Source organism: Stegodyphus dumicola, chromosome X1 (assembly GCF_044657685.1).
Source record: "Stegodyphus dumicola isolate Sdum_Otavi_A_Nest chromosome X1, ASM4465768v1".
NCBI classification, from domain to species: domain Eukaryota; kingdom Metazoa; phylum Arthropoda; class Arachnida; order Araneae; family Eresidae; genus Stegodyphus; species Stegodyphus dumicola.
In genome coordinates, this window is record NC_140780.1 from 16,953,736 (window position 1) to 16,979,670 (window position 25,935).

Genomic DNA, 25,935 nt, shown 5'->3' on the forward strand with positions numbered 1-25,935 from the left:
GAAAAAGAGAAAGAGCTGGGTACGAGCAGAGAATCGTTACAGAATACACTCACAATTAACTAGCGTACATTACATTGCAAAATGCGACTGACATTAACAGTATGCAGGTCAAATCTGTTATCGACGCATGCGCTGGAAATATGTTCTGCATGCGCCCCAATATTTCGCGTGTACTTTTAAACAATTATTTATTTTACACAAAATCTCGTAGGCCCTATTGTTTATCTTATGTAAAATCTGACAGGCCGTAGAACCTTGCACACCTGGTTGAGAACCACTGGTTTAAAAGTAAAAGGAATAGAGAAGACTCCTGTAACGAAAATGCGAAGGACTTGGATTACGCTACGTTAAAGTTGGCATTTCACGGTCATAATTGCCCTCTCTTCATCTAGAAGTTTCATATTTTGCTACTTAATAATTTATGTGAAGATAAATAATGTAAATCAGTAGCTTGTAAAAGTGGAACTTGTATTATAAGAAAGACAGAAATTGTTCAGGATTTTAAAATATTTTGCTTAAAAAATGTTAAAAGCTAAATCTAAAAATATACAGGGATTGGAGAATTAAATTTTAAAAACTTAACGAATATAGCACTACGAATTTCAAGTTTACGTGCTCATTTCTGGTTGGATGCCTTGACTGATTTTCGAATGTATCAACAGCAGCAGATTGTGAAGTTTGACTCTGCAGCTATTTCAGAAGTACTAACTTCAAAATTTCAAAATTATAGGGCAGTGGGTTGCATATCAGAACTCAGAAGAGAACAAACTACTGATGCTCATCGAGATTGTGTATCTATTCCCAAGAAAGCAGATCTTCGTTTAGGTACAGAGGCCTATAATGTCCAAGATTGTGTCTGTATACCTAAAAAAGACAACTTTATTCAGTCGCAGTAATTGCCGCGGTAAGAGGAAGTTATGTGAAGTGCATGTTAAGAGTCTAGAAAAGAATTTTATTAAAAAACATGAAACTATCGTAACTCAGATTATAGCAGAAATGAATAGTCTCCTGAACTCACTCACTTTTATGAAATTTACTTGCCAGGTGCTTCACAACGCTCATATTTACAATACGGCATCTATATCAAAATTTTTGATAATCGGTACTCATACTAAGACTAGTTTCAGCGATGTCGTAAACGGAAATCTTAATTTTCTAAAGCAATCAAACAGCGTATTATTCAGAGACTAGATCGCCTTTACTGTCTTCCCAATTAGCGAGCGTTTACTTGCGGAGAACCCCATCAGAGGTGTATGACTTGAGCTGCCTTGTGCTTACAGTGAAACATTGAGATAGACTAGAGGTGGTTTGGGCCGCCACGTCATAGAAGTACTTTGGAATACTGATTATTCTTGATTCACCACTTTCAAGGACACTTTATTTCCTCAAGAGGGCTCAAGAAGATTTGTTCAAATACTTCATCTCGAATGAGTTGCCAGGTAACAGGATAGCAATGCACCACCGGACATTCCAAAATTGGCGACAAAAAGATTTGAAGAATATGAAAAAGAACTTGACTAACTTTTATGTCCTACACAATCCTCTGATCTTACTTACACTACTAACCTGTTTGGAGTAGGTTGGAGGACAAATTTAGAAAATGGTTTCCTCTTTCGTCATCAGGAAGTGAAATAGGCACTGTTTTGCTGAAAGGTTAAAGCGATTATTTAGAATTTTTGGAGCGAGAAACGTTAGAAAGATCAGCTGTGCCTTAGCCGAGATTCAAACTCCGGTTCTTTCGATTGCCAGACGGACATGATGCTAATTACATAACGAAAACACACAGTGGGGAAAACGAAAATTCCTCAATGACTAAAATGTCTTTAATAAGTGTGCAAGACTTCAGTCAGTCAACTTTCAAGAAAAGTAGCTGCAGCGTCGGTTTCGAAAGAGCGCCTATACCGTATTATCAATGAACTCGAGATACAATTGTTTCAGTTTCATTCTCCAGCACCTGTAAGTCAAGAGTAATCCTTCTTTGGCCAATGCTAGCAAAGTTGCTAAAGGTGCGAACCATTGACAGTAGCGTAACTTCTTGGTGTGGAAAGGGCTAATAATACGAGTGTTTTCACAATTTTCTATTTACGTCATATAAATGGAAGCCAGTTTCCTTTACTGTGAACGTACCCCTCCTTAGACTAAAATGTCTTCAGAGCTCCGCCATCATTATCCAACGTATTGTCGTTAGCTGAACGACAGAAAAAGAACTTTGAGAATTTGAATTTTCGATTAAATTTAGTAGTAATAGCACAGCTTGCTGCTACGTTTGTAGTCCATATACTATCATTTTAAAATTAAATATTTACTTTTTCATTTTGTTGTGGCGTACGAAGAATTTTTAAGTATTTTAGAAATTCTCAACCAGGAGAGAGAAAATTTCGCTATATAAAAAAGGATTTTCTCAACGTTTACATTTTTCAGTTTAATAATATAAAGTGCTTACGGTAAGGAGTTAGTATGAAGAACTTATACATCATACCTACAAAAGTCCTTATGCGAGCTTTATTTTCTCACAGTGGTTACACACACTTGCTTTTAATTACAAGACATATTTTAATTGATGAAAATATCTGTTTTAGCATTTTTAATTTTAAGAAATCAATTTTGAAAAATTGACAAAATTTTGCTTTTTAAACGGTCTTCTGATTACTATAGTTAAAGTTTACACTTAGTATAAGAACTAAAACACAAAATGTTTCACTTTCGTACCACAAAAGATGATCGAGATATTTTATTTTAAAATTTGAGATCAAGTTCAGAGGTCGTGCTCAAATTAAAGAGCTCACTGTTTGCATTTGTACGTAACTGAAAATTAAATATCAATTTAGAAAAATGTTAAGAATGGTAATAGGTTATATAACGAGCATTACTACGCAGACCGTCGGGATCAGTATACAAATTTTTAAAGGATTTAGAGATTCTTCGTACAGAATTTGTGCTCTAGAAAACAGTGGCAAGCTTCCATATAGTCACGTAACTTATTAGCAACATTATTTGCATAAATTAAAAATGAAAAATATTTGTAATTTAATTATTTTTCCTATTTCTATGGTGATTCGAGTTTTAAAGAAATAAATAAGTAATGTAATAAAATAAGTAAAATAGGAAAGAACTCATTTATTACTTTAATAGAAACAATTAAGTTATTTATTACTTTAAAAGTAATAATTAGGTAAAGCAATGATTAGGTTTCTAAAATAATGTTAATAACGTATTATTCGTATTTGAAGCTTATAAACTAATAAATGTAATAATTCTTTCGTCATAACCCACGTATTAAAGTTATTAAGGAATCTTATACACTAGTAAATCATAAAAGAATATCACTGGATGACAATAAAGGGAAAAGATTCAATATCGAATTATTAGAAGCCATATAAGACGACAAATTTCTCACTCCTCAGATGATAACTTCACTGATGAATAACTTATATTACCACATTTATGTTTAGTGTTTCTGATACGAGTAGTTTTGCCCGAGATTCATCCAGCGAGAAAAAACATGATCAGCTGTTTCTTTAAAATGCAACAATTTTATTACAAAATGCAGCTGAAGGCTTCCTTACTTATCCTCTATTTTACAAAAAACAGTGAAGAAGCTATTCTTGAAAAGATGGAATGAAGTTTCCTACATCTGTCCATTTTGAAATTATATGTCCTTTGATGTTACACTGCACGGGCTGCTACACGTTTTTATTATGACCATGAAGTTTTCTTTTCAGTGTAAATGATAGTGTGCGTGTGTACAATTGTAAAAGAAAATTCGGTAGCAGAAATGTGTTATGTGCCGTTTAGGTATTTGGAAATGTTGCAAAATGCAACGTTTACGATTACATCGAGCCAACGCAAAAAGAGGGGTAGTTCGCAATTTTTGAAAGTTTGCCTTGAACATGTTTAATAGTACTACTGCATGTTTAATAGTACTTTATTTTCTAACAGTGTTACATATTTTAGACATATTTGTCTAAAAAATGTAACACTGTTAGAAAATAAGTCCGTGTGTACATACTGAAATTTAATACATTTAAAACAAATTCTATTACTTTTTTCCCCAGATGGGTTTAACAAAATAAAATAAGCATAAAATACCCATTTTCCCCCTCATTTGTATGATGTTTCCTGCCTCATTTTGCTTTTTTTTTTCATATTAAGTCTCTTTATAACTAGAGAGTTTTCTACAGATTTTCACGAATGTTCATGTAAATTTCCGAAAGGAAATATTGAATCTCGAGAAGTAAATTAGTAAGTCAGGAATTCCTGAATCTCTGTTCTGAAGCAGGGCTGCTATTGCAGAGCATGTGTAGATAAATACACATGCTAAGAAATAAGTATCACAGCCAGGAAAATACAATCACTTTTACAATAAATAAAATTTGCTAATAAAAATACAGTGGATTTCGGAATGTAAAAGCGAATACCAAATATTTTTAATTAAATGTGTTTTAATTGAAAGATCTGTTTGCTTCCTTAAAGAGTAAAGGTCACAGTTATTAAACATTTTGTATTTTAGTATTACCTAAAGCAATAAAACTAGGTTTTTCTGTTATAAACTATCAGTATGAGAAAAATGTCTTCTGGGGAAATATACAGTGTTTACTCGCGTAATAGTTGCACTTGTTTTTGCTAATTTTTCATTGTGAAAGTCTAGGTTCGACTATTATGCTGGGAAATATTGTACACTGGGAAATATTGTACAACAAAAGTGTACACAACATTGTACACTTTTGTTGATTTTTTTCTCCTTCGAAACGAGGGTGCGATTATTACGCGAGGACGACTATTACGAGAGCAAATACGGTAATAAGCTTTTTTCAGGTTGGTTAAACGATTATGATTTCAGATTGTTTTAACGAATATGAAATCACTTAAGTATGTGGAGAATACACATTCACAAAAACCAGAAAACGGGTGGCGCACGAAAAATCGTGTTCCGTTGTTGCGACTATTGTAGATTACCTTATAATCAGTATAAAAGCCATTAAAACGCAGGTACAAGAAGTATGTGAAGGAGCAGAGTGAGACGCATTCTTGGAAAAAAAGTGCAATGGGGGATGAACGGTGCAGGCAGTCGTGTCGAAATTTTGTTCGTCACTCTGTACTTCTATAGTCTTGCGCAGATTTGACTAAAAGAGGATAATGAGAAATACTTATATAATTGAAGATATGATATCCATTCAAAGCTATGCCAAATACGTACAAATGGAGTGCCAAATACATTACCATCTACACGCTTTCTGTACGCCGGCGATTCTGTTTGATCGAAGTACACCTGGGTCAGATTTGCAGTACATTGCAGTGTATCTTAGTGAAGTTTCAGAGTAAAAGCATTCTCAAAAGGCAATGGTTGAACAGAATCTTATTCTCCAACTTTATGTTATTATATCTGAATTTTACAATGTTTTAAGCTAATAAAATACAGTAATACGTATTTCCCCGATAATTATTTTAATAAATGTTTAATTTATAATGGTTTATTAAAATTTATTTTTAAAATGAAATAATTTAACTTTTGTGGATACATTCACAGCATTAGTACTGGTGTGCAAAATCTTACCTAATGTAAATTTTCACCGAATGAAATCAGAAAACCTGATGTGCAAAATCTTACTTGATGTAAATATTAACCGAAAGTAATCAGAAAAGCGCGAAATACAAACCCTCGTATAAATAAATTTAATTTTAGAACCTAATTTTTGAATGTGCTTGTGTTCCTAATACACGAATAATATATCAAAAAGACGTAGGTCTGATTTAGTAAAATAATTTATATAATGCAGATTATAAAATAATTAATAACTATGTGTTATGTATAATTCAAGCATTGTTTTGTATAAATTTAAGTATATGCTTGAGATGCTAAAAATATCCATTATTCAGTGTTAGTCTGATAGATTTTGTAAGTGATATTATCATAGCTAAAACATTCTGTTGTAGCTATCTTACTGCAAAATCATTCCTGGTAGGGGTTATTTTCCTTTCGTGCGAAAATAGAGTTACAGTAAATTACTCTCTTCCAGCTCAACTGTCTTTACTTTTATTAGATCATTTTTCATTCAAACTTTTCTTCCTGGAATTGATTATCTTGATTCGTAGGCTTCTTCCTTGTCTTGAAGCTTTTCGACTTTTCACATATTCGTATTACTTTCAAATGGTTATCACGTGTTTAAGGATTCTTTATCTCTTGAGTCTGCCTCATCTGTTAGTTGAAAAAAGGAAACGTGACACCGAAAGCAAGTATGAACTTTTAAACAGAGCAGCAGCTCGTTAGAAAATGAGTTCCCCCCTTTCTAACTCTCCATTTCAATGAGAAGAGAAAAGCATTTTGTGGATCTCTTTGCAAAATGTAATTCAAAATTTTTCAGCGAAGACACTACGCGATTATCATTCTATCTCTTACTGCAGCTATTTTGTTTGCTTCGTAAACAACGCATCAGAAGAACCTCTGTCCATTTTATTTAATGTTTTTGAAGGCACAAGTGGACATTTTGCCATTCGATTATCACGTACAGTTGCACAAAATTCTTTTTCTTTCAAACGAACAAGTAACCCATAAGATGTGAAAAAACTATCCATGCATATCCTGTAAAATTTTGGGTCGTTTTCCGTAGCAAGCTTTCCACAGCGCGCTGAGAAAGAGGTTCCTTGCATTTATCTTGAGCCCCTTGATAAGGAATAATATTGAAGGGGTGTCAGCATCCATAATGTGTATCCGTATTTTACTGGTTTATTCTTGCGTGTGCAGTACTATAGAAAAGTTTCATCTGACGTCATAGCTTCGAATGCCCACAGTGAAAGTATTAGGATCCCAGGTCAAAAAGAAACTTTCCAGGCTAATTTCTATTTAGAATGTTTATCTATTTGATATAAAAATAACACCTGCTACTACTATTACCAAGGAAACATCACATGAATGAAACTTCTTTTACTCAGAAAACCCTATTTAGAAGGTTGTGTGAAATTTCTTTTGTAATGTATTACAAAAGATATCCAAAGAAAATTCCAGAATACAGAAATCAGTAAAACGAATCAGTAAAAAGTGTGCTCTTATGAGAGAAACGGTTCGAACTCAAACGTTTAAGCCCTCGGTAAAATTGTTAAAATTACGGTCTTATGGCCAAGATGTTTCGATGTTAGGCTTTTCCCATTTTGAATTAAAAATGCTGTCTTATTCAAAATTTAGTCAGTAAATGCCTAAGAGACTAATGAAGCCTTTATCCCTTGAGCTATCTGCCTAACCGGAGGGGTGTCTTCGTGGAGGACTTTCTAAGGGAAGCTATTCACATTACACATGTGGAAGGCAAGGGAAAGGGCCATGTATCCATCTTGTTCACTGACACATGAACCCGGATCGAGTTGCCAGTATTCACTAAATTAGTACTATACTACTTTGGTAAAACTAATATAAATTGGTAAAATTAATATTATACTAATTTGGTATTTTCATATTAGTGCTTCTCAGACCTGAGTGCATTTGCCTTTTAATAATACCACTTAGGAACGAGTATTTCTTTACCTTTTTTATTAATTTCTATCTTTCTAACGCTGTGAACTAATGTTTTTCTTTTTTCAAAGAAACCGAAATACACATTTGTTCTCTTGACAAATCTTAAACTTTGGACAAATCTTAAACTTTTAATGCTTTAATTCATTCTTATTTAATAAATTTGTAGTTTAATCCATAATACATTCCATGTGACAGCAAAACTCTGTATCAAAATATTTTTTTACATGTTTAGCTTATTAATGTATGTATTCTGTAGAAGCACAGAAAACTCTAAAATGCTGCTACACTGCTCCGGAAATGTAAGAATGTAAATTCAAGATAAATCTGACTTTGAAGATTTAATACAAAGTTTATTTGACAGTATTTTGTATTTAATGAATAAAAAGGAAGAATATTGTATTCCTATAGTAATTATTTGAATCAATTAACTTCTTAGATTAATTAATTAGTGTTAAAATTTTGGGGGCTAACTAACAATAGTGTACATGTGCTGTTAGCCGTTGGTTACGCAAACCTTTAGAAATAAGATTTCATGGAATTCATTTAACAGATAACGCTATGGACTTGGAGAACTTTTTTTTTTTATATATATATATATATATATATATATATGTCAATTTTTATCCAATCAAACTTAGAAATATTGACGTAGAGTTAGGATTACAGACAGACTGTGTGAACAAGTTACCGAAAGGAGAACAATTAGAATGTGGAGAAGGTTGGTAAAGTACTGGTTCTACTACAACTGCTTCTTCGAAGTTAAAAGAGGCCCACCAGCGGCCGAGCGGTAAAGTCGCAAAACACTGTTAGTTCGGTCCGAGGTTCGAATCCCGCAAACGGGCTGGCTACATGGGCGTTTTCGTGGTTTTCCCCATGTGTAACGTGCATACGAGCCAGTTTCCCTTAGAAAGACCTCCACGAAGGCATTCCTCCCCTTAGGCAGATAGCCCTAGTAAGCTTTGCCGTAATCTCAATAAATCAATCAAATCAAATCTTCGAAGATAAAACAGGCGCCCACCAGCGGCCGAGCGGTAAAGACGCTGAACACTGGTAGTTTTGTCCGAGGTTCGAATCCCGCGAACGGGCTGGCTGCATGGGCGTTTTCGTGGTTTTCCCCATGTGTAACGTGTATACGAGCCAGTTTCCCTTAGAAAGTCCTCCACGAAAGGCATCCCTCCCCTCAGGCAGATAGCCCTAGCGTGCTTTGCCATAATTAAATACACCATTACACGAAGATAAAACAGCACGGATAACATAGCCTCGAATAGCACGATACCCTCGAGCCTTACATACCTTACTTTCTGTTCGCTGAATTTTCTAATAGCTGTCAAGTGAGATCTAAAATTAATTAAAATTTCAAAATAAGTTAATATGGCTACAAGAATAATTTTTCGTTCCTTCTGAAAGATGGAAAATATATCCTTTTTAGCATTCATTCAATCATTTTTTTAACATTTCATTTTCAACGATATATTTAAAATAATAACACCCTAGTTATGTAACTGTAACTACTGAACTGGAGGTGAAAAGCATTTTATAATTCTTTTTTGAAATAGAAATTTGAGTTCTAATTGCAGGTAATGACAGACAAAAATTAAGCTAGCATGAAATAAATTGTAATGTTACATATGAAAAATAAAGCTTTTCTAATCGTTTATTTTCATTTCAAAACTTTACTTTCTAAGCTTGGAAAACAACGAGGCTAGGAGCCATAGCTGCGAAAACGCGACTAGTGTTTATACGTGTGTTAAACCAATCAATAAAGCTAAGCATTTCCTTTTTTTAAAATTTTACACTTCTTTAAAGCTTTCGTGCATTATACGCAGGTTTTTAAAAAAAAATTATGAACTTTTTCATACTATGTATGTTTCATATATCGCAAGTGTCAAGTGAAAATCGAAATTAAATCAATGTTTTAAAATTAAGCCAGCATACTTTTCATTGAAAAAAAAAAAAAAAAAAAAAAAAAACCTTGTACGCATCGGTTTTATTTTAATTAACATATTGTTTCTTATGCTAAAAATATTTCCTGCACTTCTACTGTTTTCTTAACGCCACCAGAATATATCAATAAAATAAGCTAAAAATCTGAGAGAGAATTCGAGAACATAATCTGAATCCTCTGTATGATGAAACTCTTCTATTCATCTGCATTTAGGGCTGTTGGTATGAACAGGTGAGTGAGTCTGAGTGAAATTAAGTTAGTAGCTGTGAAATATCGGCTGTTAGGCTTTAGTATTATTAAACTAAAATTATTTAAATACGTAATTTATCTTGGTCAAATTAAAATTTTTAACATATAAATAATTTGAATCACCATTGCTTGGGTATCCCTCAGGCAGAAGTTAATATTCTTGACTCTTTTAGTTCTGAAATTTCAAGTTCAAATAAATAAATCCGTTAGTTGTTTTATATCCGTTGTATTTACTAATTGCGCTCTGGTATGGAAAGATTAGACGGAATTAGTATTTATCCGGCAGTCTAGAAGGTTAGGCCATTGTTTAGATGTTTAGAGTTAGCCAAACTGATTTTAACGTTATACATGTACTGATACATTGCAGGATTTGATTGATTTTAACGTTATACTTGTACTGATACATTGATTTTAACGTTATACATGTACTGGTACATTGATGTTTAGAGTTAGCCAACTGATTTTAACGTTATACATGTACTGATACATCTTAGCTTTTGACATAAGTTTAATTGCAAAAATTATCGCAATTAAACTTATGTCAAAAGCTAAGATGACATTTTTCAATTTGCTTTGACACAAAATACTAATGATCTGATTAAAAGCTTAGAAATTTGCTTCTGAAATGCAATAATAAGAAGCTGTAAATATAATGGGCATTAATTAGTATAAAATATTTTAGTTCGCCCTACTGGTATAGTGGTAAGCGTCGCTGACTGCCGTGCCGAACGGCCCGAGTTCGTATCTCGGAGGAGGCAGGGATGTTTGTAAATGTATAGTGTCGGTGAGCATGGCGGCACTCTAAATATGCGGCGAGCCGAAATTCCCCTCGTGTGGTTTGCTGGAAGGGGAGAGGGGCGGGAGACTCTCGGAGCCGTCCCTGCGGGGTGCTCTCCATCAAAATTGGGGGCGGAACTGAGCTGAATCGCACTGTCACCTGAATGGTGCTCAAGGATGGCAAGGTGTATTCTAGCGCTCCCTTGCCACGAGGAATTTCGTGGACTTGGGCCGACTTCGTCAGATAATGTGAGCAAAACCAAATATTTTAGAAGATTTGATACAAAAGGGAAATAAAACCTGAATTTCTGTAAATTCAAACTCATCGAATAGAATCTAATTGAGGAAATATCTCCTAAGATTTCTCTTTTTTCTGGTCTTGTTTAAAATACAGAGAATTTCAGCAAAAATATGTCATTTTAAAAAGCATTTTCGGTAATAAATTGAATTGAAATATAAAGAGCAGAATAAAAATTTGACATTAAGAAAATCTTCATTATTTTATTATGTTACAGCCAAAGGTCTTTTTTTTTTCACTTTCTCTAATATAAATGCTTTATGTAGAATAATATAAATCATAAATTGATTCAGGTTAATGAAACCTATGTATAAATTAACTGTTTGCTCTTTTTTAATAGAACCAACCAGCGTCTTCGCAATTCTCGGCTTGGTGGAAGTAACTGCAATGCACTTAGGCCACCTCCTAAGCGCTTTGTGCATAGGACTTGCATGCCCCGATCTTCATTCGAATAAAAACGGATGGTCCAACAAGTCGGAAAAGCTCTTGAACAGTAATGTGAAACATAAATCAGCTAAACAGGTATGAAACGTCTTTTTAATTTTGAGAATATGTAGGTTACCCCTTTCAAGACCGCCCACAGCCAGACCTTTCAAGACTTCTGCATAGCCAGATTTCTCACTTGGAATACGTAAAAAATGCCCGCTTGGAATACATAAAATATGCCCAAAGAACTGTACTGTGTGGCTCATAGTTTTCGAGATAAATGCGAAGAAAAATATGACATCATATCCGGTGCAAGAAAGAAAACTTTATTGGAAACATCCAATCCTATCCAATCCAATCAGAACAATGAGATACATTCCGATGACCTCATTGATCACGTGACTTATGTATATCTTTTGTAAACAAACAATGCAGATGACCTCAGAGATCACGTGGCTTATGTACAGCTAATGCAAACAAGCAAGGTCATTCTTCCTCTTCTTCTCTTGCGGAACGTATCTCATTATCGCTGTTACCAGCTCACTAAAATTATCCGAGTGGGCACCTGAGTTTCAAAGTGTCTGGGCAGGTAGTGTGGGGAGGTCCGAGGTGAGAGAAGAGGGAGTAACCATAAGTTACAAGGTTCGGGGAGGAGCTAAAGCCAAACAAATAGCAAACGGGGCGGAGCCTAGGAGCAATTTGCTTTGGAGAGGTCGAAAGCGCAAAGACTACATCCTTAAGTAGTTATTCCTGATAAGTAAGGTCCGAAGACGTGATTGAAATGAAGTAATTGTTAACATATAGCATACAAAATGCAGATACAAATCCACATACATTAAAATACGTTATATATAAGATATTATGTAGTTGTAAATGCATAGCAAGTGAGAAAAGAAAAACATATTTACAGTATATACACTATGTATACGCATGCTATGTCGGGAAGTTTAAGTCGCGGGTGAGGTGAGCGGCTAGTGGTCTCAACTCTTTATCTTCCTCCAGTATCACATAATCAAACACCTTAAGGTTTTTCATATGAGGGCAGTTCAGAGCTCTCGTAAAGAAGTTACGATTCAATTTAGGCAAGAAAGTGAGGATCGGTTCAATTTTCAGGTCTTCGTGCAGAGTCCTGTTCAAGACGAAGAAATGCGCGTTGGTCATGGTCCGAAGAAGTTTATTTTGAGTAATCTGCAATTTTTCTAACTCCTTATCTCTGAAGGCGGCCCAGGCCGGCGAAGCATAGGCGAAGATAGGGCGGATTACTGCAATGTATAAATGTCTCTTCCTTCTTAGGTCCAGTTTCGAGTCCTAGTTCAGGAGTGGCATGAGGCTCTGAATAGCCCTTATCGTCTTGCCTCGAACACTGATGATATGGTCCTTCCAGTTAAATTTTCAATTGATGACAACCCCAAGGTAGGAAGCCTTGTTCACCATTGGAACCTCAGTGTCGAATATTCTAAGTTTTGTCGTTATTGCAGTTCTGGTGTTCCTCTTCCTGATGAGTAAGAGTTGTGATTTTACTGCATTAATGCAAAATCTCCACTTACGACACCAGAATTCTATCTGGGGCATAACTCTTTGCAGTTTCATTATGGCAAGGTTGGGACAAACAGAATTTACCGCAACGGCGGTGTCATCTGCATAATATCCTAAGAAGTAATTGTAATCTAAATTGGTCTTGGGCAGATCAGCGACGTAGAACAGATAGAGTATGGGACCAAGGATACTACCTGGGGGACCCGGCTCTAATTCTTTTGCTGTACGAAGTGTCCTTACCAATTGAGACGTGGAAAGGTCTCCCAGTCAAGAACGAGTGAACGAGCTTGATACGTGCTGGTGAAAAACCAGCGCTAATGAGCTTAAAGATGAGCGCCTCGTGCCAGACGCGGTCGAAAGCTTTCGCCACGTCCAGCATGAGTAAGGCGATGCTTTGACGATTGTGCAGAGAGCTTCCAAAATACTCAGTGAGTCTCACAAGTTGTTTGGTGGTGGGCAGTGATCAGCGAAAGCCAAACTGCTCTGCTGGTAATTTATCTAAGTAGGATTCCATCCGTTTAAAAATGACCCTTTAAAAAATTTTTCCGAGTCCCAGTAGCAGGCTAATCGGTCTGAAACCGTCAGGCTTTGTAGTGTCTTTACCTGGTTTGGATAGGACGCTCATTTTCGCACTTTTCCATAAACTTGGGAAATAGTTAATTGTGATGCAGGCATTTAAGATACCTGTATATCTAGTAATGATACCCGGAGGTAAGAATTTAATTGCAACATTCGTAATGTTGTCATACACCGGTGCTTTCTTATTTTTCAGGTGTTTAATAATGTTAAGTATTTCCTGGGGACTTGCAAGTTCTAGAACATTTGCCTTACTGTTTGCTTGTAACCAGTCCTTAATACAGTATCTAACGTCGTAGGTAAATTCCATATCACATGGATCGTTGTTTGGCTTGAACTGGTCAACGAAGTGCTCAGCTAAAATGTTAGCCTTTTCTTTATTTGTCAGGGCAGTTTTATTATTCGCTCGAATGGGCTTGGAGATCGAGAGTTTGTTCATAAGTTTTTTCACAAGAAACCAAATAGCACTGTTATTGAGTTCAATGTAGCTCATAATTTTTTCGTCCCAAGTCTCTTTTCTGAACTTTCTAATCCGCTGTGTAATGGTCCTATTAAGCTTATTAAGCTTGGCGTGTCGGTCCCATGATCTGTGCCAATTTTTCCTCAGTCTGTTTCTTTCACTCATTAAGTCCCTGATATGCAAAGGAAGTCTGTCTGTACCATGATTTATCGGGATCAACTTTGTGGCCTTATTGCAGGCAGTATTTATTGTATGTTTAAGCTGATACACAGCAAATTCGATACCTTGTGTAGTCCTGAGACTGCAGGCACTGGGCGGATGCTTGGAAAGGTAATTACTAAACATTTTCCAGTTCGTGATCTTACGTTGTTCGGTGTTTAAGTCTTTAGTGGTACCTAAAGTGGCTACGACAGGTACATGATCTGAATTTAGGTCGTGGAAAACTTCAATGTCTACAGGAATTGAGGTTATGGTAATAATTAGGTCTAGAATATCGCCTTTATCTGGTTGATCAGGCAGATATGTGTATTCTCTGGGTGCATAGAAGAAGATGGGATATTTGCAGACAAATTCAAATAGCCTTTCACCATTAGGGTTTGACTTCCTGCAGAACCATTCCTCGTTTTTGGCATTGAAATCGTCAGCCAGAATCACAGGTCTATCAAGCTTCAAAATATCCTAAAGTAGGTTCACGTCTAACAGCCGATGAGGAGGATTATAAAAAGAATTAAAATATACAATACCATAATATGGTAACAGTATAGAAACTGTAATGAGCTCTAGCCCGTTATTCCGGTAATCACTGATGAAGCATGACCGAAGGGTGTTCTTAACGTACATAGCCACTCCGCCACCCCTATGACTTAGCCTGTCGCATCTATAACTCCTGAAATTTGGAATTTTTAAACTCATGTTCGGCGTAGCATGCGTCTCAGTAAGCATAGCAATGTCGATATGTTGCGAGACCAAAATGTCGTTTAACTCTGGAAGTTTACCCTGAATGCTTCTAGCATTCCACGTCATAAATTTAATGGGTGCTCTGAGAGGGGATTTACTCCCCAGTATTAGCATTGTTGGAAGTACTGTTCTCCTGATTAGGTTGCGTGATCTGTCTCACCTGTTGTGTGATATGAAAGCCGGCCTTTTTTAATAACAGAGAATAATTCTGCCAGATTTCCGAAGATATTTTTGGCTTCCTTTATCAAATCGGAATAGGCCCCCACAGACAGGGCTTGTGCATATGTTTTATTTTCGATAACTCTGCTACCGAAAACGTTTTCCTTTCCTTCTTTTTTCTTGGGGAATTTCTCACACCCCCTAAAACTGGCGGTGTGAGATTGTCCACAGTTCACACAGCATAAAGGTACTTCGAGGTTGCCTTTATCAGGGCAGTCTTTGGACTCATGATCCTTTCCACAGCGAACACGTCTGGGTGTGGCCAAAACCCTGGCACCTGAAACATTGGAGTGGGCCTTGACGCCCTTGTATTCCTGAAACCTGACTCTCGTATCACACAAGTATCTTACATTATATGTTTTCTTTGAGCTTTCCGTCCTAGGCACAGAAACAAGAAAAAGTGGGAGTTTCATAACCTCCGCATTACGATGGCGAGACATTTGCTTAATGTCCTCTACTTTGAAATTTGCACTTTCTAAGTCAACCCTGATATCATCGATTACAGTACGGGATGTTAATGCTTTAATCACTACTTTATTATGTTTTTCTTCAGACAAAACGTAAGAGTGATGCTCTACTTTAAGGTCATTTAGTATTCTAACAATTGCTTTATAAGTTTCCGGATTTTCGGCATAAACCAGGAATTCGTTGTCCGTAAAATTTAAGTTTATTTTGATGAAAATGCCTTTTGATATTTTCCCAATACATTGTGCTCTCTTTGAGCGTTATTGGTGGGATTTTAATTTAATGGATAACTCATCCATGACGGCTAAATTATTATTTGTATTAGTATCCGTGCTAACTATTTCATGGTTATTAGTGTCCATATCATGATTTTCAATATGTGTGTTATCAATCTGTGCTGCTAATTGAGTAACCGAGTTGTCAGTTTTGTCACTAATGGGTAAATTGTTTGTCCTGATTTGTGTCATGTTTGTAAATTTAATTTTCTTAACATGGGAATATTTGCTTCTCGTTCTGACTGTCTGATCACCCTTTCTCCTAACTGGGGTTTCATCTTCAGAACTTGTAACCTGGTCTACTGGGGTTTCTTTTTCATTTTCACTAGTCGAAAAATAATTCAGTTTGATTGGGTTTCGCCCACGTTCATTATCCTCAATTGGTTTTCTATGATCATAAACCTCGTGAATCTTTTCCTCATAGCCTGATTTTTTTCGGGATTTCTGTCGTTTTATCCTTAGTTAATTGATCATGAACCGATTGTAGCATTTCTAACATACTGTGTAAAAATTTAAATAACTTACATTTAGTATCCGTGAAATCTCCGTTTTTCACTCTTAAATCCTCTACGTCCTTAATTTGCAGTCTAACCGCTCCTAGTACGGCATCCATGTTCGCAAGCCAAATCCAAAAAATTCAGCGACCCCAAATAAGTAGAGTCCTGCACCCTGGAACCGGGCTTGCTCGAAGGCCTCTTTGGCAGACAGATGTGCAGGCGAAAATCCCGTAAGGCCTCTGACAATCACCTGAAGCGAAAGCTTGGGGGTAACTATACGGGATATCACGACCAAAACCTAAGTAAAATGCGCACTGCAAAAATCACCTAAAATAAGTGATAAGTCAATTAGAATACTTACTAACAGATTTTAAGATTATATTCGTAAAAGCAATAAGGCATATAAATCACCAAACCAGCAATTATAGGCAGTATGGCACAGTCAAACACTAATAATCACATGCAATTACAGCGGTGAAGTAGGCCTAACCAGAACCACGAGGTATGAGGGTAGCTATACTGCAAGTAACTATTTATTCGCTGAACACCTATGCGACTGGGCCAATTTGAAACAAAGTAACAGAGCTTATGCAAAGTGAGACCTTCATGCTCGCTGTCACAGCTCCGAGTATCCTTGGAAACATCGGTATTGGCATATGTTTATATAAGAAGATGTTCAAAATGTGTACCACGCATAGCGAGGCAAGCATGCGCGCGCCATGGAATGACGTCAAGCCGTCGTTTGAATTGTATTTAAAATGCTTCATCTAGCAGTTACCCGGTATCTACTTTGCATTGCCTACTTTGTTTGGACTATAATCATTGTTCGTGCAGTTGCTCTGCCTAGGGCATGACAGATAAAGATTACCTCTACTCAAGATGAATTATTTTACTTAATTGTATATGCAATTTTGTGTCTTTCTTCTATTTCAATAGATAAGGACACAGCCAATCAGATGTCACCACCCGTTCACGTGACTATGGTCACTTCCCTTTACATACATTCTACTGTTCGTCTTGGACTCAGCTCATGTATTAGTTTACCTCAAGGCCCGCAGTGGAACATCACATCAAGACAGCTGGAGCACGTCGTGCAATAGTTGTACGACAATCACTGCATATCAACGGTAGTTGGAGTTGGAGGGCGCTACCGGTACAATGCTCTGATTCACAATTTCATGAACTTAGCAAAGTGCTCCCCGGATTTTGCAAATCTTGGACTGAATATGAGTTTAATTGACTCAGCCAATCAGGATACTGCTCGCCATAATCTCTTTCCTCGCTACTTCATATAGAATGATGTCACGCCTGTCATATGTACTCTGTTTAATGAATTTGTGAATACTTTGTACATATTTTAATGTATGCACATATAATCAAGATTTATTGACTTACGAACCTGTAACTTAATTGTGTATAAGTTGTGAGAAAATGCTATTATTGCTTAAACCTGCAACGGAGGGGTTCTGTTTTGCACTCTCAACGCCTCTTTTTTTGGAAATTTCTTTCAGGAGAATTCATTATTATGAGCCCATAAGGCACCAACTCAATCGAGCCGGAATATGTCGCACCAAATATGTGATATTCTTGGCTGTCAGAGGAACTTGGAGCTACCGGTAATCTTCCCATGATGACAATGTACTTAAGCACGGTACAATGTACTTACCGTTAGTGAATATTGTGACATGTACGTGATTGGCTGGGTATTTAGTACCCTGGCCGCTGGAGTGGACATGGGGATCCGGTTTTATGGCTGCCACAATCATCAGATCCGACACCTTTGGATTTATTCCTATGGCGCCTTCTGAATTGGTCTATCGAGACTTTAAGTACTACAGAAAATAACTTAGTAGCTCGTTTTCATGCTGCTTGTACTTTGGTGGACACGCTCCTGCAATAAGTGCAGTCAGTCATTTTATGACGCGCATCCCTTGATAGGCGTGGTGGACGTTTCGAACATCTTCCTCTACAAACGTATGCAAATACCAAAATACCGTGTTCATATTTCCAATATTTTTTTCTTGCATTGGATATGACGTCATACTTAGCATTTGCATTTATCTCGAAAACTGGGGCCAGTACATTGTATTTTTTTTATGCATTCCAAGCGAGGAATCTGACTGTGCATGGACGGCCTTGATAGTTCGCAGTGTCTAGCATTAAATTATATATCACTTTTAATTTTTATGCTTCACATATTTATTGCAGTGCATTTGGTTATTAGAACGTTTCTCCAAATGAATTTCATGCTCATGTGTTATAGTTTAAGATTTCCATGTAAAGACCAGTTCATTTTAATGCTCTGTGTATTTATATTAGTTAATATTTTCTCATCTATTCATTTCAAATATTATCTAATTTAAATTTACTTTAAAAATTAACATAAAACTCTCCCATTATGACGTTGAATGTAGTTTCATAATTTTCACATTAAAAGCGCAATGGATCAATAAAGATGAATTTATTAAAATAGTTGGCTGGATACAAAAACAGAACTGTGGTCTTTCAGAATTCAAATGTAAATCAGTTATTACGTGCATCGACATTATTATATTACTCAATCATGTAAAAATTAAATATTCAGAGTGAACTAGAAGTCAATAAATATTTTTTCAAAAATTATATTTCAGCAAATATGCAAAGCGTAACGTGCGTAATTATGCATTACAGAAATGTGTATAATTACACGTTACATTAAAAGAACTTGACTATGCAAAATAGTATGCTAGCAGACCACGAAATACCTTTAATAAACGATAAATGTGTAGTCAGTATTATTAGTTATTAAGACGAGTTCATATGTCACAGATAATATGAAAGTCTGTTAACTATTAAATAGCTGAACAAGAAAATGCAATCATTACTTTTAGGAATCACTCATACATGTTCTCGGACAACATTTACCTTTGCCAGTGACGTCTGATGATCTCTTTGTAACCTAGCTTCAAATACACTGCTGGCCATTGAAATTGCAACACGAGGAAGAAATGATCTGGCGAACACCAAAATCACATGAAAGGAAGAAGTTGGGATATGCAAATGATTAGTATTTCAGCGCATTTAGACGATGCAGGAAGGAGAAATGACATCTGAAACACTACATAAAAGAAAAGTTGTGTAGTGGATTTCTTATTCGGAAAGTGCTTTGTAAGGTTGGAGTTTGCTCAGAATATTGTGTTATGCCTCGAATAAGAAGAGGGAATGCTTACTAGTAAGTTTCGGAATTCAATTAGAGGCAGGATAGTTACCTATCTAGAGTGTAGATTATCGTTTCGTGATATTGTCGGTCGCTCTGGTTGACATCCAACCACTGTTATGCGAATATGGTCAACCCTGCAAAACCATATGACCACATCGCGGATCATTATGGGCATGTTTGCAGCACTCTCAGTATTAGCTCGTAAGGTGCGTCGATGTTTGCAGCAGCGTGGACAGCCATTACTTCAGGTTGCAGCAGGGCAACAATTACTTCGAATTCCTTTGATAATGCAGCATAGAGAGAGACGGCGACTAAGGTGCACCAGACGACAAAGCTGGATACAGGAGTAGTACAATTTCGCCTTTTCAGACAAGTCCTGGTTCTACATGCAGTATTCTGATGACCGTATACATGTCTGGAATGTCTGAAGAGACCGCACGTGGCCTGCTTGAATTCGATATCAGCATACGGGCCTTGCACCTAGTGTGATGGTGAGGGCAGCCACTGGGTACACAACACCCACATCTCTAGTTTGGATCTAGGATAATTTGAATGCTGAGGGGTACATTTCTGACATCTTGTGTCCAGTGGTTGTGCCCTACCATGGAGGCCCCCAAACGCCATGTTGTAACAAGATAATGCAAGACCACATGTTCTACATCGTGTTCTGACCTTCCTCGATACACAGGGTATTCGATTACTGTCCTGGCCTGCACGGTCTTCAGATCTATTACCCATTGAAAACATCTGGTCATGGGCTGCTGAGAAACTGGGTCGCCACCCCTCTCCAGCTGATACGGTTGATGAAATCTGGCATAGACTTGAAGCAGCATGGAATGAGTTGCCCATTTCTGTCATCCAAGCCCAGTTTGACTCCATGCCTAATGGGCATAAGGGTCGTTTTAGCTGCCATTGGTGGCAGCTGTTTCTACTAATAAATATCTTTTTTGTATTTGCTTTCCTTCATGGTGTTCAATTTTAATGGCCAGTGGTTTAGCTTTGTAGTTAAGAATCCTAGAGTTTCAGGTTCGAAAACCTGGATGACTGTTCACCGAATGCGAAATTTATTGCTCTAGTATCTCCAAAATTTGAAAGTAAGAGTTCTTTGGAAGAGAATCAATATGCGACGAATTTACAAAAACGTTATGGAAGTCAAATCCAGGTTAGGAATGCAGCTGCTTCGGAATAGTTAGCATAATGGTTATCAGTGGACAATGGTAGATAAACACTTAGCAATATATTTTAAGTTCTAAACTGCAACGCCGTCTAGTGGATATAACTGCAAATAAAATTACTTCAATTAAATTCATTTTCTCCTTAATTTCGTTGTAAATACGTTATAAATTCATTGAAACACAGACGTTATTAGATGTTACTGACATTTTAGGTCACTCTGCGTATTGCATAGTACCATTTGTCCAAACTGATTGCGGTGCGCACCAGCGGCCAAGCGTTAAAGTCGCTGAACACTGGAATCCCGCAAGCGGGCTGGCTGCATGGGTGTTTCCCTCATATGTAATGTGTATACGAGCCAGTTTCCCTTAGAAAGTCTTCCACGAAGGCATCCCTCCCCTTAGGCAGATAGCCCTTGAGGCTTTGCTGTAATTAAATAACCTAATCCTAACCAAATTGATTGCGGTGGCAAAGCTAGTTTACACAATACCTTTTTTTTTTTGGCATGGTTACCATTTTAGGCAAACAAAGGTAAAAATTACCGGAAGCATTGTTAAGCAAAGGTATATTGACATTACATTATACTTACTTCTCCGCATTGTTTAAAGTAATGAGTGATCGTCTTTTTAAGTGTATTTATAATTCTGCTGCAGCTGTTAATTATCTTTTGTTTCACTACTTGTTAAGCGAGGGAGTTTTTGTGAAAATGGTTAAATGCCTCTTTTCTCTACATTTTCATCAATAATGTTACTTTTAAATACATTTTAAGAAATCTGAAAATTTTATTTTCTTTTTTATCACTCTAAAGACATAATATAGAATGATAATTTCAAAAATACATATTATTTTATTTCTATGGCAACTACTATTTTAAATTACTGAAAATAGTGTCCTCTACATGAAGAGCAAAAACTCATGATAAAAATTAACAGTACTGTATTTGAAACTCATAAATATTTACAAAAATGACAATTGCGAAAACACTAAATAAATTTAAAAAGTATAATATCTGATATATAACGGCAAGATCTTAAGTTCAGAAAAATTCTCATGGACGTTGATTTCCGTTGTACGGCAAAACATTGTAAAAATTTTCTAGAGTCTGTCATTTGTATGTTTTTAATAATTTTGCAACTTTCATATATATTTATATAGGAAGATACGTTTTGCAGAATTTTTAATTGACATAATTAATGACAATTAAAATTTGCGGAAAGGCACTTGAAGTCAATCAGTGCATGTAGTTACTTGTAGTCTCCTCTTGTACTGAGATTTATTTCAGAAATTTGTTTGTAATATATCCAGAGATTACATGTTTCAATATAAAATGTATATTTGCTTGTACAAAATTGAGCAGCGAAAAACATTAGTTTAAAAAAGATTTGTAGGCCAGATTTTTGGATTTAACGATCCAGTATTTATCTGCCGATACCGTTAAGCCGGGTTTCGAACAAGCGGGGATTTACTGTGTCAGTCTTTCATTATAGACCTCTGTGGCATTTGGGGTTGATTTAAAAAGAGAATCGCAGTTTTCAGGGAATATCAGTTAAATTTTAACCCTATAAGTTCACGAAAATAAGACACAGGATTCGTTTTGGGAACTAAAATGACATTAAGGGAATACGGGCGTGATCATTCTAAAATACCACCAGCGTAATTTGTATCAGGTTCCCTAAATTAATCAACTGAACTCATGCATCATATCAGCTATAGGAAAACAACTGATACTGATTTTATTTTTGTTAAAAATATCTGCATATATTGGTTATTATGCGGCACATTTAATAAGTGCAAGAAATTTGTCGTAATGCCGTAATACATACCTGCAGTTCCAACAAACTGTTCTGTAATGTTAGAATAATCAACTAAATTTCATACATAGGAATAATGAGTCTACAAAAACCGACCAGTTTACCACTTAGTTCACTTTCTTCAGTATACTGCGATTTCAAAATATGAAAAAACTTATTAAAATCTCAAAGGAAAGTATTATTGTTTTAACTAAGCAAATCCATGTCCTGGTAAGGCCCACCAGCGGCCGAGCAGTAAAGTCACTGAACACTAGTAGTTCGGTCCGAGGTTCAAATCCCACGAACGGGCTGGCTGGATGGGCGTTTTCGTGGTTTTCCCCCTGTATAACGTGTATACGAGCCAGTTTCCCTTAGAAAGTCCTCCATGAAGGCATCCCTCTCCTTAGGCAGATAGCCGTAGTGTACTTTGCCGTAATTAAATAAACCAAACCGACCATGTCCGGGTAAAAAAAGCGCTTTAATTGTGAGAAATATTTGTTGCAAGCCTCGAGCTTAAACATTACGATCCAGTGTGAAAAAAGTGCTCACTTATTTCTTGAAAAATTAACTGCTTTCATTATGAAATAACTGCAAAAATCCGTGGTGTTGTATGTTAGAGCGATACCATTACAAATTCTTTTCGCTACAGTTTTGTATTCTTATTTTGAATATTTCATTTTACGTGCAAGATTTTACATTTAGCATCTTGAATTTCTTGAACTAAGAGGTTTATAGTACCTGTTTCGCTTAATGTTGTTTCGTGTGGTAAATAAGAATCTTAATAGTGAAGGTCACCTTGCACTTTTTTAATGTTTGATTTTTTATATTTTTTGCTTAATTAAGAATTTTATAACTCTAAATTTTTTAGGGTAAACTCTTTTTTGAATGTAATCTGAACCCTTCAGATTGCTATTTATTTTAAGTTTTTTTTTTTAGTCAAAGCAATTCCACAAGAAGGAATCACTTGAATAATTTCTTAAATGCAGTAATACGTTTAATTACCTTAGTTTAAATTACCTTAAGTTAGGAGGGAAAAGAGAATTATGTTTATTATTTCAATTTACGCCGAATTTTGTTTAGCGAAAATCCCTCTTCATCGAAGTTGGTGAAGTAAACTTGGACTGAATCGATAAGAGGAGTTAGTTTCTGTTTTTTAGATTAAGTATTTTTTATTTTCTAATTTCTCAAAAGTTAATGCTTTTTATTGCATAAACTAAAAATGATTTCGAGTATCTATTAAGTTTTTGTAAACCAAGTGGCAGATTTTAAGGATTGCTTGGGGAAAAAAAAGAACAAGAACAATATGTATTTAATCAATGCAATCTTCAGGAATATCAATGTATTGTTGTTAACGTATGGTAAGGTCATTTATCACCACATTTGTAAAAATCAATGCCGCTTGAAGTGATGAATTTCTCCACTGCTGGATAAATTGATGCCTCATTTCCAAAGCATTTATTGAACAAGTAAATGGTTCAAATGCTAGAAAAAATGATAAAGGTTTAAGGAAAAGTCAGGAAAGTGTGGAGAATGAGACACAATTTCTTATCAGAAATTGTTAATTTGCTGCATGGTTAACACTGCCGCATGTGGTTGGGCGTTGTCTAAAGTAATAACTTTCTAAGTCACAGATTATCTTTCTTCTTTAATTGGTTAAGGTACAATTTTTCGTGCATTTGCCGTATATCTGTACAATATTGGATTGCATTTATCATTTTACTTCGTGAAAGGAATGAATAGTAAATAACACCAGCAACATATAGCAAATATCTTCTTTGTAGGCAAAGGTGCCTACGAGTCCTTTCTGGATAGTCTTTTACTCCCAACCTTTGTTGGCGTAATGTGCAAATCTGTCGTAGAATATCCCTTTCTCATCTATTGTCACAGTTTGTTGTAGGAACCTTTCTTGCATTATTCTTAAGAGAGGAAAGTAAACTACCAAGCACCATACTTTGTTTTTCATCTCCCAAACTTCCTTATTTTGCCCTTTTATTGTCATTTGCCATGAAAAAGTTTAAAAGCGTATATGTAGTGACTGGATTATCTCACGTAGAGTTTGTCGTGGATCTGATTCGAATAAATCCCTTAATTTGTTGGAATCAATGGAGGAAAGACATTGATCACAGGGTTCGTTTAGTAGCCTCAAGTCTCCTGAACGTAATTTCCAAACCAACGGCGAGTGGATCTTTCATTAGTTCCCTCTCCACCCAGTGCTTTTATTGATGTTTCTTACTGTAGCCCCCCCTGGCAGAACTGGAACTTTGGTATTATCGCAAACACCTTGGTAGAAGTCCCCACACTGTAGAAAACATGCACATAACAATTTTTAGGTAACCATATCGATAATTGTAAAATTAAATGAGCAACGTCGCAATTTTCGTACATGCTGTTTAGGTTGTATTAGAAGCTTTAATGGCACAATGCGATATTTTTGGTTTTCAGCTGAATTTTGAAATATACGCTTGTGCAATTTGCCTGCGAAGGAAGTGAAACTTTGCAGGAATAATATAGTCAAGAATAGCTTGCCATTTACTACAGATGTCAAATTTATATTCTGTTGGAGTAAATTATCGAGTGTTATATTTTGCTTGAAAGAGAAACGACCGATAAGACTGGAATGACTACACGTGGGAGACACCATTTGTAAGTAGTTTTATAAATTGCTTTCCATAATAAATATCGAATAAACTATGCACATAATAGTATGGATGATATGGAATAAGTAACTGTCTCTGATTAGAAATTACCATTATTCTTAAACAAATCGCCAAATTACGCCAAGGTGGTTGCAAACTAAATTACCCAGAATTTCCTAATTTGAACTCGGCATAGTAGTCCGAATTGATTGCGTTCTGTTACTGACTTGAAGTCTGTAGTTCAAAGATCGTTGAGCGAAACACTACTGGTATCGCTTGTTTTTTGGAAATTGTAAAAACCTGATGTCAACGGCCATTCTATTTGCAGCAAATCCCAATACTTTCATCGATGATGTCAATTAAAAGTGTTCGTTATATACTATTATACTAAAAATTGTGTCAAAGTGTGCATCATACTAAACTGCAAAAAATAGAAGCAACAAAGATTTCGATAAATTATATGTATTTTTAAAAATCAAATCTTGCAATACATGCCAAGAGAATTATCATTCTTTGAAGAACAGAGTAGTTTTTTTATCCAAGACGACAGAAGAAAAATTGACAAAATACCGCTTATCTGAGTCTTCCCGTACAAATTAATTTATTTATCTTGCTTTAATTATACCTTAGGCAACTTGGCTTCGAAAATATACGCATGTTTTTGATTAGCTAAACATACATGTTTTTTGCTGTAATAATCTAAAGATGAGCATTATTTCCTTTATTTGATTTAAGTAAATAATAATTGTAAAATGTAAGTTTTGAAGTTTATTCTTAAAAAAAAAAAAAAAAAAAAAATGTTGAAAAGGAATTTTTAACAATAACAAATCTTGGCATTTATTATTCTAAAAGGTAACTGAATTAACTGAAATGTCTATACTCCATTTAGCTCCGATAAACGGGATTTTAAGTTTAATCCTATTTTAACTGTAAGTATGAAAGCTAATATTTAT

The 25,935-nt window shown here is 35.8% G+C and overlaps 1 protein-coding gene across 1 annotated transcript in view; it reads left to right on the top strand.

Moving 5' to 3' along the window:
• Positions 1–25,935, top strand: part of LOC118183392 (uncharacterized) — a 74,745-nt gene that overhangs the window by 45,827 nt on the left and 2,983 nt on the right. Inside the window, exon 2 of the mRNA XM_035352906.2 lies at positions 11,114–11,295. Coding sequence (XP_035208797.1) covers positions 11,114–11,295 — 182 coding nt within the window. The remainder of the gene's footprint in view (positions 1–11,113; positions 11,296–25,935) is intronic.